This window comes from Lucilia sericata, unplaced genomic scaffold (assembly GCF_015586225.1).
Source record: "Lucilia sericata isolate MDLA Ls3-8-SP2 unplaced genomic scaffold, ASM1558622v1 Contig000272F_arrow, whole genome shotgun sequence".
NCBI classification, from domain to species: Eukaryota; Metazoa; Arthropoda; class Insecta; order Diptera; family Calliphoridae; genus Lucilia; species Lucilia sericata.
The window spans coordinates 131,281-148,992 of record NW_023994297.1 but is presented as its reverse complement, the minus strand read 5'-3'; the positions used below and the strand labels follow the sequence as shown (position 1 = coordinate 148,992).

General features: G+C 31.3%; 4 protein-coding genes across 4 annotated transcripts; 2 read left to right on the top strand and 2 right to left on the bottom strand.

The window, feature by feature from the left end:
- Nucleotides 1–17: 17 nt before the first annotated feature.
- On the bottom strand, nucleotides 18–5,101 carry LOC119603065 (replication protein A 70 kDa DNA-binding subunit). Its single transcript, XM_037954936.1, has 6 exons — nucleotides 4,801–5,101; nucleotides 4,483–4,718; nucleotides 905–1,861; nucleotides 591–846; nucleotides 328–522; nucleotides 18–258 (listed from the first exon to the last, which is right to left on the bottom strand). Exons 1-6 carry the CDS (start codon nucleotides 4,837–4,839, stop codon nucleotides 145–147), a joined length of 1,797 nt encoding a protein of 598 aa, XP_037810864.1. The 5' UTR covers nucleotides 4,840–5,101; the 3' UTR covers nucleotides 18–144.
- Nucleotides 5,102–7,396: 2,295 nt separating this feature from the next.
- LOC119603074 (pre-mRNA-splicing factor ISY1 homolog) lies at nucleotides 7,397–8,580 on the top strand. Its single transcript, XM_037954952.1, has 4 exons — nucleotides 7,397–7,508; nucleotides 7,566–7,588; nucleotides 7,648–7,808; nucleotides 7,878–8,580. The coding sequence occupies exons 1-4, from the start codon at nucleotides 7,506–7,508 to the stop codon at nucleotides 8,510–8,512; spliced, it is 822 nt and encodes a 273-aa protein (XP_037810880.1). The 5' UTR covers nucleotides 7,397–7,505; the 3' UTR covers nucleotides 8,513–8,580.
- A 1,384-nt stretch (nucleotides 8,581–9,964) lies between these two features.
- LOC119603072 (BTB/POZ domain-containing protein KCTD3) lies at nucleotides 9,965–13,854 on the top strand. The gene is made up of 4 exons (XM_037954950.1): nucleotides 9,965–10,297; nucleotides 10,733–11,958; nucleotides 12,227–12,346; nucleotides 12,417–13,854. Exons 1-4 carry the CDS (start codon nucleotides 10,242–10,244, stop codon nucleotides 13,355–13,357), a joined length of 2,343 nt encoding a protein of 780 aa, XP_037810878.1. The 5' UTR covers nucleotides 9,965–10,241; the 3' UTR covers nucleotides 13,358–13,854.
- On the bottom strand, nucleotides 13,594–16,126 carry LOC119603063. The gene is made up of 3 exons (XM_037954932.1): nucleotides 16,123–16,126; nucleotides 14,388–15,901; nucleotides 13,594–13,599 (listed from the first exon to the last, which is right to left on the bottom strand). The coding sequence occupies exons 1-3, from the start codon at nucleotides 16,124–16,126 to the stop codon at nucleotides 13,594–13,596; spliced, it is 1,524 nt and encodes a 507-aa protein (XP_037810860.1).
- Nucleotides 16,127–17,712: the final 1,586 nt, after the last annotated feature.

Here is a 17,712-nt window from a genome sequence, read left to right as displayed (position 1 = left end):
TTAAATTTCTAAATATATAGGTATGTATTTATTTTAGTAATGTGATAATTTCCGCAGAGTAATATAATAACAAACACAAAAATTACATAAAATTTCATCAAAATATTAAAGTTACAAACAAATCAATTAAAAAAATACTTAAAATTAGGCCTTATTAATACCGGTTAATTCTTTCAAATTATTTATTAAATATTTGTTATATTCCTTGTAGTTAATGGGCGTAGCCGACTGAACTGTCAATTTGTTGCGAGACATATCCTAGAGGTGATTCAATAAAAATTAATTATAAAAAAATATTACAATAGAAGACTACCACCAGCTACTTACTCCATATGTTTCAACTTTTGAGCGTAGTTTGAATGTGTATGAATGGAAATTTATGGAACTGAAGATTTCTTCTGCTTCGGTAGGATTGTTATCCATTGCATCACCAATTTCCTGAGCAGAACGTCCCAAGAGCTGTTCAGCCAAGTCACTGAAACATGTGACCCATCGATTTGAAGTCCAATCACCAATGCTCATCTAAATTAAAAATTATATTAATAAAAAATATTTCAGAAAAACATATGTAGTTGAAAATCTATACTTACATTGACCAAAAGTCTGTATTTAAAGTTTGGAAATACAGCATTACACTTTTCACAACGATAATGACCATTGTTTTCATCCACAACTTTTTTATTACATTCGGCTTGGGGACAAGCTTTGTAGTAAGCATTTTGGCTTTTAATAAGATGTACAACTGCTTTAGTTTGGAAGTAGTCTGGCTTATCGCCAGTTCCCAAGTCACGAGCTTCATGGAATGTACGCCATTCAGTGTTATAGCCTCCACCTCCAGCACCAGTTCTACAATTTCATTTGAATTAATAATTATGAATATTCCAATAAACCATATAAAACTTACCTGGCCGAAATAGAATTTACGATATTTTCACCACCGCCATTATCAAACCATCCACGCAATTTATGACATTCTGGAATATCCGGGTTTATCTTCATAACGGAACCATTGCCCAAACTTAAAGATTTGCCACCATTAAATTCACTAACTCTGGCTCCTTTTACAAGGATAACAGGTTGAACATGACCATCAAAATTGACGGCATCATCACCCCATATGGTCAATGATACCGAAGCATCACTGGTATCAACTAGGAGCAAATCACGCTTTTTAAATTCCTTATTGGTGTTCTTTGAAGTAAAGACTTGTAGTTCACCAACATCTTTGCACACACCAATACAATCAACTGCAGCTTTTGGTTCTAAATTAGCCACTTGGGAGATTGGAACAAAGTCGTACTTAATTTCTGGTATACCAGAACCATCATCATCTTCACATGCTTGTACAACGGTATCATTTGTGAAAGTCATTTCATAATCATTTTTCAATGTTGAATATTGTTTATTTGCCGGCTTGAGTTGGCATTTGGAAATAAAATAAACCTTATCGACTTCCATAAATTCATAGTACTTATCAACTTGTTCGCGGAATGCGGTAGCACGTATCTCACCAGAATCATCCATTAAATCAATGCTAAATAATTTGCCCTCCCCTTTAGCATTGCTCCAAGTACGTATTGGTGATTTCGACATAACTCGAGCCTTTATGACCCATTTATTTTGATAAGGACTCAAACTTGCAATGGGATGTGTTAGGCCTGCATTTAATGTTTGATCCATAGTATTATTGTTGTTGTGATTGGTGTAGCTTTCTTTTTTAGCAACTGGTGCAGGAGCTGCTGCTGGTTTTGGAGCTGAAGTTTCCTGTGAAGCTTCTGTATATGAGACAGGTTCGCCAATTTTTTGTTGTACTTGATCACCAGGATTTAAAACAGTCATCTCCAAAATTATAAGAACACGTCTATCGATATCAAATAAGAAATATAAATTATATGGCTTGTACCTAAATACATCATTAATGCAATAAATTGGTTTAAATTTTTAGTTTAAAGCAAGGACCTTAAAGTAAAAACCTCTTTCTATTGTTAACTCTTGCTTCAAGTTAATTTTTTTAACAAATTTCACTACATAATTTTTGCAAACTTTTAATTAATTGTAAAGACAAAGAAATTGCAAATTCGACATTTAAAGCGTGAAAATTTGCTTAAACTATAATTTGTTAGACAAATTTCTTTTTACAAAGTTGGGTTAATTAAGTTAGTTCTAAAAGTATAAACTTATAAATTACGTCGTTGTGATCGCAATTTTTTTTAACAAATTTAAAAAAATATTACAGATTTTGTTGATATTTTTTTAATAAATTCAATTGAAAGCAACGCAATTCTAAATGACGGTTTGAATAAGTATGTAGTTTTAGTGCATATAAATAAAACAGCTACCACTGCAGAATTGCCTAGAACTGAAACTTATACAAACTATACTTTTCCACTATCATTGTCGAATAGTAATATAAAATATCTTTACTAAAAAAACTATTCTATCTATACTAAATAATAGTTGTAATTATATCCAAAAATTAATATTAAAGAATATCTGGGCAGGACACCTATTTTTTCAAAATTAATATATGTATTAGATTTAGGGCGTTGCCACTGTATAGCACTATTATTTTCATCCATAAGGTTAACTCTTAAATTTGTTACATATATGGATGAAAATAATAGTGCTAGGTAAATTTTCTAAAAGATGTTTAGTTTTCCCTAATTAATTTGTCACTTAAAAAACATTAGGTAGGCATGTTATATATCAATGGAAAGGTAATTTTGTCTATTTTTCAAAACTGTATTTAATTTTTGAAAATTAAAAAATTCGCGGAATACTTTTTTTAAAAAAAATTTAAAAATGTTTTTTATTCAGTTTTTGCGAAGATACAAATTTTTCAAATTGCAATAAAAAATTTTATTTATGAATATTTTTTGATGAAATTTTACAGTTAGGTAGATTTTTTTACTTAAAATCCAAAATTAAATAAAAATTTCGAATTTTCTTATTAGAAATCCCGGAATTCTCAAAAAAGTTTTAAAAAATCCCAAAAATGGGATTTTTTGGTTTTTTGCCTATTATATCCATACCAGGGGCGGGGTTATCGAAACCCGTTACAAAATGATTAAGAACATATTGGGTCATATAAAACAGGTCACTATAATTTGAATTTTCCATAAAAAATAGGGTTTTTTTGGATGGACCTGGTCCCCTCGATATCAAAAATTTTTAGGTTTTGTTTCATTTATCGTACTTTATGTAAAGTCAGCTTTCCAAAAAGTATAAATTCTATATACATCTTCTTAGAAACTTTTTAGATAACTTAAAAAGAAAAAGATACTTTTTTCCCAAAAAAATGACAAAAAATCGCCTTTTTTTTATTTTTTAAATTAAAATGCCTATAACTTTGGACTCAGTCATGATTTTTACATAATTCTTTCACTGCTTGATATATAAACTTGTTGTTAAGCGAATAAAAAAAAGCGAAAATCGGGAATATTTGGACCCGCTATTATCAAAAAAAATAAAGTAAGGACGGTAAAAATTTAAAAATTTTAATTTTCAAATGCGAATATCTCCTAAACTATAAGAGATAATTTACTGCTACGACTCGATGAGGAGATTCTATATACGAAATTTTTTTTAAATCGGAACTCAAATGAAGAAATAGGATCGTTTTAAAAATTTAACATAGCCGAGGTGTCCTAATTTGAGGACCCCCCGCCGGGCCCCTGGTTGGCCTATAAGGTCCAAATTCAAAACCTAAACTCGACAACACCTCTTTGTGCATACCAAATTTCATTAAAATCGGATTAACCGTTTAGAAGTTACCGAATTATTTCCCTCTTTTTTTTTTCCTATACCACTGTGCGTTGTTATTCCAATTTTTGTTTTATTTAATTTTAATTCATTAATATATTTCGGATGTTGTATATAATAAAATATTTAAAACACCTTGTAACTGGGATAGTCAATTGTGGATAGTCAATGGGATAGTGAATTGTGGCCCAAAATAATGAGATTTCCTAAAGAGTGTTAGACTCACATATAGTTTTTGTATGTCATATATTTTCAAGTTAATTGTAAACGTTAAAGGTATTTTCTAAAGTATATACCTATTGCTATATGGCTAGGTTTTGATTTTTAATAAGCATTACATTACGCGACGTATAATTAACATTCACCACAAATTTTCAGGAAATTTCTATTAGGTCTAGGCTTAATCAAGGACCGATTTAAAAATTTTCAATTCTGAGACTTTTGGTCATATCTTGAGGAGGTTGTAGAATGTCAGCGCAAACATAAAATAAACATACCTACTTCGTATGAGGTGATGTTCATACATTCATATGTATGTATGTATTTCACAATATTATAAAACTTTTTTTCCAGCAACAATGCAATTTTTCCTACAAGCTATGTAATAAATATACATACATTTTATATTATATATACTTTTATATTGCACATTTATGTACATATATACAGATACATATTTAATAACATATGTATATACTAATAATTAATGTAAGTACTTACTTTCCAGCATCACTTTTATTAACAACCGACGTAATGTACTTGTCAACTCTTACAATGGAGTTATCCTTAAGTTTGCCATCACCGAATGTAGCATTTAATTGCGATGCCAGCATCGCAAAGCTATTGAAATATTGGCTGTCTGAGATCAAAAGACGCAAGCGGTCAGAGTCCCGGATACGTTTGGCACAAAGGATTTGTAGAACTGGAGAATCTACCTCTTCCCCAGCCATAATGCGCTAAAAAAATTGCAAATAAAATAAATATTTGTTCAAAAAAAGTACATATACTATAATACTAGAAACGCAATTAAAATCTTACAGGAATGACGCCTTTAGAGAGAGATGCTATGCCGGGCATTTTCGTTTAACTATTAAAGTTTTCAGCAAAATATTATAAAATTACTTTGTTAGTTTGACAAATATGAATTTTAATTAACAATAAAAAAATTTTTCTCAAGCTATTTTCAAGAATTTCACAATTACTTTTTCGTGCACTTTTTTGTTTGGTAGTTTGTTGTAGAATGCGTGAAAAATTTGCGACAAATTAAATCAGGCGGGAATCAAAAGCCTGCGCCGACAAACATTAGCTAAGGCGGCAAAATTTCGGCGGCGGCTTAAAATCGTCAGTGAACCGGCTAATGCCATGTTTCCATTGAGGCGATTTGTGCAAATCTAATCGTTTTGGTCAAAACTAGTTGAAATCATGATACAACCATAGAAAGGTAGAATCAGTAGGGAGAGTTGTCAATTCTCTGCCTTGTTAAGTCAAACAAAAAAGAACTAAAAAGAGAAAAACTTAAAAATCTTCAAATTAAAACCACGAAAAATACCATGAAATGATTCTTGAACGGCACAGGCAAACAGCATTCCACACTTCTCTATCTTGTTTTTGATTTTTATTGGTTTTACAATAGTTTTTATTCAAATTATTCAATTTTAAAAAATTTTCACTAATTTTTATTTGATGTTTTTCTTTATATTTTTTAATTTTCTTTTTTGTGACAATTCAAGGCATGTAAAATTGAGAACGTACTTTTCTACTGATTCTACCTTATTATTGTTTTATTATAGTTGAAATCATATAATAGATTTCGCGTACATTTTTGACAGATCCAATCTGTATTATGTATTCCTTCGTACAAATTACAATTTTTAAATCAGGGGCATTTTATATAAAATTTGTGTACATGTGATGTTGCATCACCCTCGCACTTATGAATTCTATCGACTTTAAAACATATATTTGAGCTGCTCACTCTTTTGTTGTTTACTAATCATGGATGATATAAATATTAGTCATGATTGACTAATCATGCTTGATGGATATATCCATTACAGTTAACAAATAAAAAAATGATGCATTAATCGGTCATTGTTGACTAATCACACTTGATGAATATATCCGTCAAATCTGACGGCTATACCAATTTATAATAAAACACAATTTATTGATATTTTAATATATATATATTGTTAATTTTTTTAATATAGTAATCATATACATAAATTACCAGTCTTTTCACCATTTTACATAACTCGCAGAATCTTAAGTCCTCTGATGCTCCTATTAATTTGTGGAAATAAGTTGTCTGTAAAGAAATACATAAGTATATCGAAATATAAAAATCATAAGTACATATTTATGTTACCATTGATTGATTAAACTCCGAATTGTTTATCTTCTGATCCACTTCCTGAACTTTTTTAAAATTTAGTTTATAATAATTCTCTTTATTTTTAATAATTTAAAGACTTTGTAATTTTTTTATTTTTTCGCTTCTTGATCTTTGGCTTTCGCAGAAACAATTAATTTGTAACGACGAAAAATACAACTCTGTAACAAAATGTAGTTGTTTCATTCTTTCATATGCAAATTCAACCCTATACCACACATTGGGTCCAGTAACGGTCATTTTACCGGTCATTTGACTGTCATTGTTGATGGAATCATCCATTAAATTTTTTTTTCGACAATTCTTTAAAAAAAATCTTGCGTGTGTGTTAGTAAAATCATTTTGTATGTGTTAGTTTCGGTCATTCATTTCTTATAGGGCAATTAAACCCGTAAGTTTTTTTAATGTTTAAATTAAAAAAAAATTATTTTATTTTCGTTATATGACAGGATTTGTTCGAAAATTCGAATCTCAAAAACGAGTGAGCTCAGTGGAAACACCAATAGAAACATAGCATAAAATTAACTTTTTTGTCGATATATTAAAATAAAATAATACCCAATTTACACATATGTACACGAAATCTAGTACTTATGAGATTTCGAGCCAAATCTAGTTGATTTTAACTAGATCTCCTATACAAAACAAAATCTACTTCGTAACTAGATTTCGTTAAAATCTACTCAAAATCTAATAGTTTTTAGTGATGCAACTCCGTTTTTCCCTAAATAATATTAAAAAAATACGACGCTACACAAGAAAAAAGAGAAAAACAAAATAAACAAAAAAAATTAAATAAAAAGTTGACAACATTTTTTTAAATTGAAAAACTTGAATGAATTCATTAAGTTCATCTAATATTAAAGGTCAGGATGCACTAAGTAAGGTGAAATCGTTAAGGCAGCTGATTTTTATTTTTTTATTTAAAAAGTGCTTGGGTTGTGTCAAAATGAATGAATTTATTTTTATTCTAAAAAAAATTATATTTGTGTTTTCAAAGCAAAAAAATTTAAATTTAAAATTATGAATTAAAATGTTTATGGAAAGTTTTCAAATAAGAAAACTCAGATGAAGAAGCATAATAAATTACAAAATATAAAAGATAACATTCAATAAAAATATATTAAAATACTACTTTTTGTTAAGTTCATCTGGTTTACAGCTAATTTCAATGTAAACTGACGAGTACGGGGACATTCGTTATATGGTAATTCAAAAATACAAAACTAGATGAATGTTTGCTGGGAAACTTTTAAAAGAGACAATGACTGTCGGTAATACAGTTCAAACATCTGATTCCAAATTTGTAAACAAAACGTTTTGTTGAAAACGCCGCAAAACATAAAAAAACATGGTAAATACTTACATTATTTTTTTTTAATTAAACAATTAATTATAATATTTTTTACAGGCTCGTAATGCTGAAAAGGCTATGTAAGTAAAACTAATAGCATTACAAAAATTGTCCACAATAAAGATAACTATTTTCTTAGGACCACCTTGGCCCGTTGGCGAGCGGCTAAAGAAATTGAATCAGGTGAAAAAGATAGACGTCCCTACTTGGCTTCAGAGTGTAATGATCTGCCAAAATGTGAAAAATATCGTCTAGAAATCATACGAGAAATTTCCAACAAAGTGGCCCAAATACAAAATGGTAAGATCTTTTGGGGAATTGTGTATAATAGGTACTATGGTCATATTAAATTTAATTTTCCTTTCATAGCTGGTCTTGGTGAATTTCGCATACGTGATTTGAACGATGAAATTAATAAATTACTTAGAGAAAAACGTCATTGGGAAAATCAAATATCAGCTTTGGGTGGACCTCATTATCGTCGTTATGGTCCCAAAATGTTTGATGCCGAAGGTCGTGAAGTTCCCGGCAATCGAGGTTACAAGTACTTTGGGGCTGCAAAAGATTTACCAGGTGTTCGAGAACTGTTCGAACAAGAACCACCACCGCCACCACGCAAAACTCGAGCTGAACTCATGAAAGATATAGACGCCGAATATTATGGCTATAGAGATGACGATGATGGTATTTTGATGCCCATTGAAGAACGTATTGAACATTTGGCTATTCAAAAAGCTGTTCGTGAATGGAAAGAAAAAATGGCCCGCGATGGTCATGTCGAATTGGAGGACGATGATAATGATGATGACATTTATCCCTTGTCTATACCAGCTCGAGAGGCGGCGGAAGATGCAAAGGACTCTCGAAGAGAGGAAAATCCAATGGAATTACTTGCACCTAAATTCACAGCACATGTGCCTGTACCGACACAGAAAGACATTGAGGATGCTCTGCTTCGAAAACGCAAACAGGAATTACTAGAAAAATATGTGGGTGACTCATAAAAGAAATTAAAATAATAGAAATAAGTAATTTCTTTGAACAAGTAAAATAAATTTTTGGAACAAACCTAGATCCCTAAACTTTTTTATTGCATATAATCATATATCTTATTGTATGTATGTATATAATAGAATTCTTCTGTTACTTCGGAACATGCCAAAAGAGGAAGAGTTGTTCTTCGTGTTCTTAATGAACCTAAAAACATAAAACTAAGCAATCAGGGACTTGAGTGAATGAAAATTTAAACTGGAGTATTTCTGGTAATTTTTCGTTCTTTAACTGGTACTTTTTGAATTTTCTAAAATATTGAATATATAAACATAAAATTAAACACGCAGTATCCTAATTGAACGAAAATTTATCTCGCTTACGTCCACTAAAATAGGAATAGTCTTCCTTTAGAGTTTTCATACATTCTAATAATGTTTTCAAAGTGAAACGTTTGGAATATTTTTCAATCTCTTTGTGATCCCTTTAAATGATGTTGTTCTGGAAGAACTTTAACATCCATGTAAACATTTTGGGTAATAAACTGGGGGACTACTAATGAGGGGAGCGGAACCTCTCATATGAATTAAATACAAAAATTCGTTTATCTGGGAAACTAATATAACTAAATTCTTCAAATTTTGCACGAACAACTTTAATATTCATCTGAACATTTTGGAGAAAAAAGGGCGGACTTTCATCTGGGGGGCTTGGAGCTCCCATATGAATTAAATAGAAAAATTCGTATATCTGAGAAACTATTAGAGCTAGAATCTTCAAATTTTACTGAAGAACATTTAGAGAATAACGGGCGGACTTTCAATGGGGGGCTTGGCACTTCCCATATGAATTAAATACAAAAATTTGTATATCTAGAAACTATTAGATTATTCAAATTTTTCATAGATTAAATTAAAATCTTAATTAACGTTCGGAATAATTGGCGAAATTGCAATAATTTGCGTGGAATCTCCCATATGTAACAAATTGTATATCTGGAAAACCATTGTAGTTAGAATCATCAAAATTGTTAAGTAGGCTTCTTATTTATATTGCTTTTAGGGTAGCACAGCACACTGGGTATAGCTAGTAAATAAACAAATAAAATATCTTTGTTTTTACGTTATTGATCATTTTCTTAATGCAAAATTTTTTAGAAACTGATTTTCTGCAAGATGTTTTATATGGCAGATCCTAGTAAAACTTGGAGAAAGGATTTGTTTTTAATTTTTAAGAATTTTTTATTCATCCCTGCATAATTTCTCATGCAACTTTTGAGTTTGCTCTATTTTGTTGTTATAAACAATGTATTTGCTTCCAAAATCCTACTTTCTGATCTCTCGGATTCCGTTTTTATTTAAAATCGTTGAAAAAATAAAAACTAAACGTAGTTGAAAACTTAGCCGGCTTACAGTCGATTTTAATCCGCCGCCGACATATTTAGTGTCAGTCGCCGCCGCCGTTAATATTTGTCGACGCAGGGCTCTGCGTAGGAAACATTGATTAAATTTTTTTCTTATGTGGATTTCCAAAAATAAAACAATTGCATACTGGAATTTAAATGTTTAGTCATAAAATAATTTATTTAAATACAAAAATCATTTGCATATTAGCATTTGAATAAGAAGATTGGAACAATTAACGGAGTAAACAAAAACAATCCGTACACAGAGTGAGTCGAGTAGAGCAGATCAAAACAGACCCCATACAGCAGAAGCCACAAAAAGTTGGGACACAAAAGACATGTCCTACTTTGCTCATAGTGGAGATTTGGTTAATCTAAATGTAGGGGGTCAGAGGCAAGTGAAATCTAATTTATTTTGTTTATTGTTTTTATTACTATGTATTTGTAATTTTGTTTGATTACGTTGATGGATGATGATGTACATATGTATGTATGTACATAAATAAATATTGTATGTATAGTAATTTGTACGGTGGCGTTGGAACTTAAAAAAAAAAACTATGATAACAATTGTTGTTTTGTTTATTTTGCCTATGTGTATTATGCGATTATGCAGATGAAATGTTCGTCGTTTACCTAGTGTCCTGCTTTTTTGAAAATTTGATCAATCTATATATCCATATATACATAGCTGATGAAGAATTTTTAATGGCTCAAAATGCATGTTTTATTTTTGTTTTTAGTGAATAAATGTTGATATGTTTATCAATAAAAATAATGATGAAAAGCTATTGTTTTTTATTATCATTTTTTTAAATTTATTTAATAGATTTTCCACATCACGCCAAACTCTTACTTGGATACCGGATACATTTTTTACCGCCTTACTTAGTGGCCGCATATCTAGCCTAAAGGATGAAACAGGGGCAATATTTATTGATAGAGATCCATCATTGTTTTCTATAATATTGAATTATTTAAGAACTAAGGAAATTGATATAAAAAACTGTGAAATACGAGCTTTACGCCATGAATCTGAATATTATGGTTTGACACCATTGGTAAAGCGTTTAGCACTATGTGAAGATTTAAATCATTCCTCTTGTGGAGATGTTTTATTCTACGGTTTTCTACCAGCTCCGGCTATACCGCCTAATGATAATATTGTTGTAAATCAACAACAGGGATGTTCTTCCATTGACTCTAATTCTCCGCGTAACAATGCGGCGAATATGTCTGCGGCTCCAGTGCCGCTGGAACAATGCTTGCCATCAACTTCAACGGCCGGTTCAAATGCTCGTCCAGGTTCAATGGTGCGTGTGCCAGAACCTGCGAATATAGTATCTAATCGTCATAGCTCTCATTCCCGTAACTCATCGTGGGATTTGAGATTGGGTCGTGGGAGTTCTACTTCACAAGACAGCCGTTGCTGGTCGAATAACACTCGTGGTGAACATTCTCGAAATCCTTCTTTAGATTTTATGCGTCATTCTCGAAACTCATCGGCAGATTTAAATAAACTAATACGAAATGATGTTGGCTTAGTATTTTCGCCAACACTCAGTTCAAATTGGGTTGATCCCTTGCGTGTACAAATCATTAAGGCTCATCAAAATTGGTTTGCAGTGGCATATGCTCATTTTGTGGCCTGTTACCGAGTCAAAGATTCCAATGGCTGGCAATTGGTTTTCACTTCTCCTTACATAGACTCCACAATCGAAAGGATTGCTATAAACTCAAAGGTTAACATGTCGACGGCAGAACCTATTCCCAGCAAGATGGTGGCAATATCTTATGGCAGTCAGATACGTTTGTGGAGTATCCATGAGGGAGGAAATAAAACCGATATCGGTACATTTAATTTGAATGTACGAGTGGAGTATTTGTTTTTCATTGGCAGCCAATTGGTAGCTTTGTCATCGTCGGGCAAAATAGGTGTCTGGCATGCTATGACCCAGCACTGGCAAATACAGGATTTGGTACCGGTACTATCATTTGATTCTGCAGGTTCATTCCTACTACTGGGCTGTAACAACGGTTCCATTTATTATATAGGTAAGTTTAAACGTATTATATTTAAATAATATAAAATTTTAATATTTTTGAATAAATTACTTTTAAATGAATCATTAAATGTAAATCTTTTTTAAAAAGCTCTATCCAAAGGACGGCTATATAGGAAAGAAGCTATTAAAATATAAACAGAAAATATAATAAGTTAATTTATAACTTATTTAACTTAATTTAACTAAGTTATTTTATAACTGAACTATATTTCACTCAGTTGTTAGTAAAATGGTTTAACAATTAACAATTTTTGCAGATATGCAAAAGTTTCCATTGCGCATGAAGGACAATGATTTACTGGTAACTGAACTGTATAAAGATCCCAATTTAGACCCAATAACTGCAATTTCGGTGTATTTAACACCAAAAACTTCAAGTAAGTTGTGTTGTTTTAGGCTTTTTATTCAATTTACCTTTAACGTGTTTTATATATATTCCTGTTGTAGGCATTAGTGGTAATTGGATTGAAATTGCTTACGGTACAAAAAGTGGTGCCGTACGTATTATTGTACAGCATCCGGAAACTGCTGGTCATGGTCCTCATCTTTTCGAAACTTTCACTGTACATCAAAGTCCCGTAACAAAAGTTATGCTTTCTGAAAAATATCTAGTTTCTGTGTGCAGTGAATATCACCATGTACGGACCTGGAGTTTGACCAGATTTCGTGGCATGTTATCAACACAGCCTGGCTCTACACCAGAGGCATCTTTTAAAATAGTATCTTTGGAAGCCACAGAATCGAATTATAGTTATGTAGCTGGCAATGATTTCGGTCCCTATGGTGATTATGATGAGCAAATATTTGTACAGAAAGTTGTACCAGAAACAGATCAACTGTATGTGCGTTTAGCTTCGAATGGTGAACGGGTTTGTGTGATAAAATCTGTTGATGGTTCGTCGATAACATCATTTTGCGTCCATGAATGTGAGGTTAGCTCTCGTATGGGTTCTCGTTTCATATTGACGGGCCATTGCAATGGCAACATACAAATGTGGGATCTCACAACTGCGCTATCTTTATTTTCCAAAAAAGATGAAAGCCAATCGCAGAAAATCAATGGCGGACCCGATACCAACGAGCTACTCCGCCTACTTGACCAGTGTGAGATCAGTAATAGCCTCTGCTCAACGCCTTGTATGTCACCATGTCTCTCAGCTTTTGGAGGGATGGCAAATACCACTATAGCCCGCATGAAAGCCAGTAATTTGGCATTACTCAATCAGTCCCTGCAGCAGACATCAACGGCAGCAACAACATCTTCATCAGCACCAGCATCATCGTCATCATCCACAGCTGCCTCGTCCTCAGCTCAACATCATCACCAACAACCAGGACAATCTCAACACAATATGCCACATGGCAATGGTGGTAACATAAGTGAATGAAATACGGTAGCGACGTTTGCAGAGGCGGCGTTAGTCGGGCGTATTTATTCACAATTTTCATTTTGTCATCTTTTTATTGGTTTTAATATTTTTTGTAAATTAGTACGTGTCATGTTATGTTGCTTGTTTTACATATGTGTTTTGACGCTATGTTTCATAATAACTATCTGATGGCACCACTAAAACCACCCTAAATTAACCTTGAAAAGGTAACTCGTAAAAAATATTAAATTTAATTAGACCTATTTGATTATTACACATATTTTATACTTGTTTCACAACACATACATAACCTACATACAATATATTTTTTAAATAAATTTTTTCTATATTCTATATACACGTAGATATTTATTTTTTATTAAAAATTCTTTAAAAGAGTTCATCTACATACACATGTATTTAAACAATTCTTATTCCACAAAAAAGGTTTTAATGTAAACGAATTAAAAAAAAAAAAACATACATGTTCTTCAATCAATAAAATATAGACAATATAAAATATGAACATTCTGTTGATTTATTTAGTTATTCTAGAAATCCCCTAAATGCAGTATAAATATATAAAATCTATAAAATTTAAATTTTGTTACAATATAATGTGTAACCTCCATTCTTCAAAAGTATAAAAATACAGTTAGTAAGTTTTTTAAATACTATTAAAATAATAAATAAATAAGACTCATAATTTTTCTAACACATTTCTTTATTATTCAATTTAATCATTTGAAATAATTATTACAATTTTGAAATGAAACAGCAAGACAACACAATACATTTAAACTAAACAATTTTCAAATAACAGGACAAAAATAAATACCTATTAAACTTAAAGTTATAATATCATATCACCTAATAAATTGCTAAGAGTAAGTTTTAAATGTTGTTGGGACATATATAAATATTTTTGCTTTAAAGCTAAATTATGTTTATTTAAATCGAATGTCTTAGTTTCCAAATATATATTTAAAATTTCCTCAAAATCTGAATCTTTAATATCCTCCGATAATTGCCTAAACAAGCAGCGCACATCATTATAACTTTCGAAGAGTTCATGTAACTCTACATTAGCCTGTAGGTTGATTAAATCTTTTTCGTTTTGTGGAATGTATGATTCCAATGAATTGAACATTTGTTGGATATTTGAGGAAAATTCTTTAATTTTTAATTCAAAATATCGATTGTAATACTTCTCACGCAATTGACAGATTTTTCTAAAGCGTTCATCTATTTTGCGATACCAACCACTAAGTGTATTAAAATCGTTACTTGAATGTGGTTTGTCACATAAAGGCTTACTTATAATTGTGTGATTAATGTTGTAAGGCGTGGACAAAGACAACCCTTTCGTTGACCAATCCTTTAGCAAGGGTAAGGAAGTGCGGCGTTCTTTTTTTAGTTTTATATCCAGATTATTGTTCAAATCCTGATTTTGGTGTGGTAGAATAAAATTTGTGCAAACATTTGAAGATAAAGTTTTACGACGATTTAAATTGACCAACTTTTTGCTCAACAACAATTCTTTTCTTTTCCTGTTTTTAATCACACTATGGGCCATTTGTAGCATTTCTATTGTATCAGCTGTCATTTTAATATTGGTCGGCACATCGAATAGTAAAAGTGTGTTTAGACTGGCTATACCTTCAATGTGACCTGATAGACTTATCGTCAAACCAGAGTGTATAAAATTACAATCTAGTCCTTGGCAACCTTCACCCATATGATCCATAAATTGGTGCCAATGATTGCGATCATCGGCGCTCATTAAATCTAAATAGATATTGAAAAGCGACAATTTTACTTTAAAAAGATTTTGATGGTGGTCGACTAAAGAAAATGTAAACTGCAATTTTTCATGTCCTTTATTATCAGCAAACTTATAATTATATTCATTTAAAAGCCACAGTAGTAGATCTCTAGTAGAACGAAATTCATTTGTGGAATTTCTTTTTAATCTGAATGTTTTATCATTGTTATTGTAATCATCATCGCTATTGTCTCCTAGTCCAGCTAGATTAGCTTTCATTGTAAACCCCTTTTCAGAGGGTGCATTTTTCTTATTTCCTACGCTTCCTGCTATGTCCACACATTCCAATTTAATATATTGCAGTTTATATTTCTGATGATAAATTCGCTTATTAAGAAATGTTATAAAGAGATCAAAGAATATGGTAATATCCATTTCTTGCTTAGTAGCAAAACGCATTATACAAGTATTTTTATGTTTCACCAGAAGATCATCCATTACTATTGCTAGTTCACATTTGATCATTTCCACCGTAGAATGACTGACGTGATCGAAATGCATCTTATGGGAAATGTTCGTGAAAGGGCCATCATCTTCTTCAATCGATAATAAATTTAATTGCAAGGATTTGTCATCGATTAATAAGACCTCGGCTTTCGTGTTATCATATGCCGGATTATCGTTTAAGGATTGTAAAGAACGTATCGGTGGTGAAGGTTGTACCACATGTCGATTTATATTTCGTTTTATTCCCTTCCTGCCAATACATTTGAAATTTGAATTTTGATCCTCTACATCTTGTTCATTAATGTGGATAACAACACGTAAATTATTTAAACTTTTATTAGCACTCATAATAATTTTGTTTTTAAAATTTGTTTAATAGATGCAAAATGATTTTTTTTATGTATTAAGTAATCTTTTTATTTTCTTTGAGTTTTGTTTCTCTTATTTAATAACGGCTTAAAAAATATATACATAAATGAAGATAATAGATGATTTTAGCACATAAATTAACCCATGTTTAAAGCAAAAACTGAAGATCTGTGTTAACCCATTAGATCGTAATTACCTTAATAATAAAATTAAATTTATTGCTGTAATATGTGTCTTATTATGGGTTAATATCAGAGATGGCGGTAGAGCATTAAATTATTAGTTAAATCAGTATTTAACTAGCACTAAATATTATTTCAAAAAATATATTTTTCACTAATTTTCAGGAGCTTAGTGGTAGTGAAGCTTATATTTTTAGCACTAATATTTTTTAGTGATAATGTTATTTTTTTTAACTATAACTCAATTGAGTGGTAGTGTAGAAAAAAGCACTACACTCAAATAAAAATTTGAACAGTCACTAACAAAAGGCTTCAATAATTTTCTTTGCACTATATTTTTAATGAAAATTAAAGAATTTGTAAGACAATAAATGATTAAATTGTTTAAAAGATATATCTATTCAAATGGAAAATACAGATTTTGTTAGCGATGACACTATGATGGACCCTTCATATGGAGTTACCCCAACATCTCATGCTTTAAATAGAAATGGTTGAAACACCTAAATTCCAAATCTTTTGCCTTCTTCTGCTCAAATATAACGATTTTTTTCTTTAGCGGAATGGTGAACACTCCTCGGAGAAATAAATTAATTGGTCAATTTTGTATCTTGATTGCCACTTCAGCTGCGTTGCCAATATGATGTGATTTGTTTACTGGATGTTTTTTAGGCAATAGCTTGGAAACTTTGAAAATAATGAACGTTTTACTCATTAATAATTCGTCCAATGAGTTTTTGGTTGAGTTAAACCATTTCTAGACTGACCTATTAACTTAAACTTTCAAATTTCTCTGTTGAAAAAAATAGTGCAGGAATATTTTTTGAACTAATAATTTAGTGTAGAAAAAATTATTTCACTAGGCTGTAAAAACAAATATTTTAACTATTTATACCCTACACCACTTTAGTGGGGAGGGTATATTGGATTTGTGCTGATGTTTGTAACATACAAAAATATTCGTCCTAGACCCACCTTAAAGTATACCAATCGGCTTAGAATCGTTTTCTGAGTCGATTAAGCTATGTCCGTCCGTCCGTCCGTCTGGCTGGCTGGCTGTCCATGTAAACCTTGTGCGCAAGGTACAAGTCGCAATTTTCAAGATAATTGGATGAAATTTGGCACGCACGTTTTATTTTACCTAAGGACGAAGCCTATTGAAAATGGTTAAAATCGGTCCATTATTTCACCTAGCCCCCATACAACAGAACCCCCCGAAAAGGGCTTCTGAGCTCATAATTATGTTAAATATACAGATATATCGATAAAATACGGCACAACTAAGTTTTATAGAAATCTTGATGACCCTGCCAAATTTCATAAAGATCGGGCCACATTTGACCCTAGCTCCCATACAAAGTCCCCTTCAGAAAATTACTTGAATGTCCCAAATTAGCTTATACACAAATATCGCGATGAAATTCAGCACAATAAAATATTATGTCAATATAAATATATTCACAAAATTTTATCGGGCTTGGTCCATATTTGCCCCTAGCCCCCATATAAAGCCTCTTTCAGAAAATTAGTTTTTCATCCATAAATTGCTT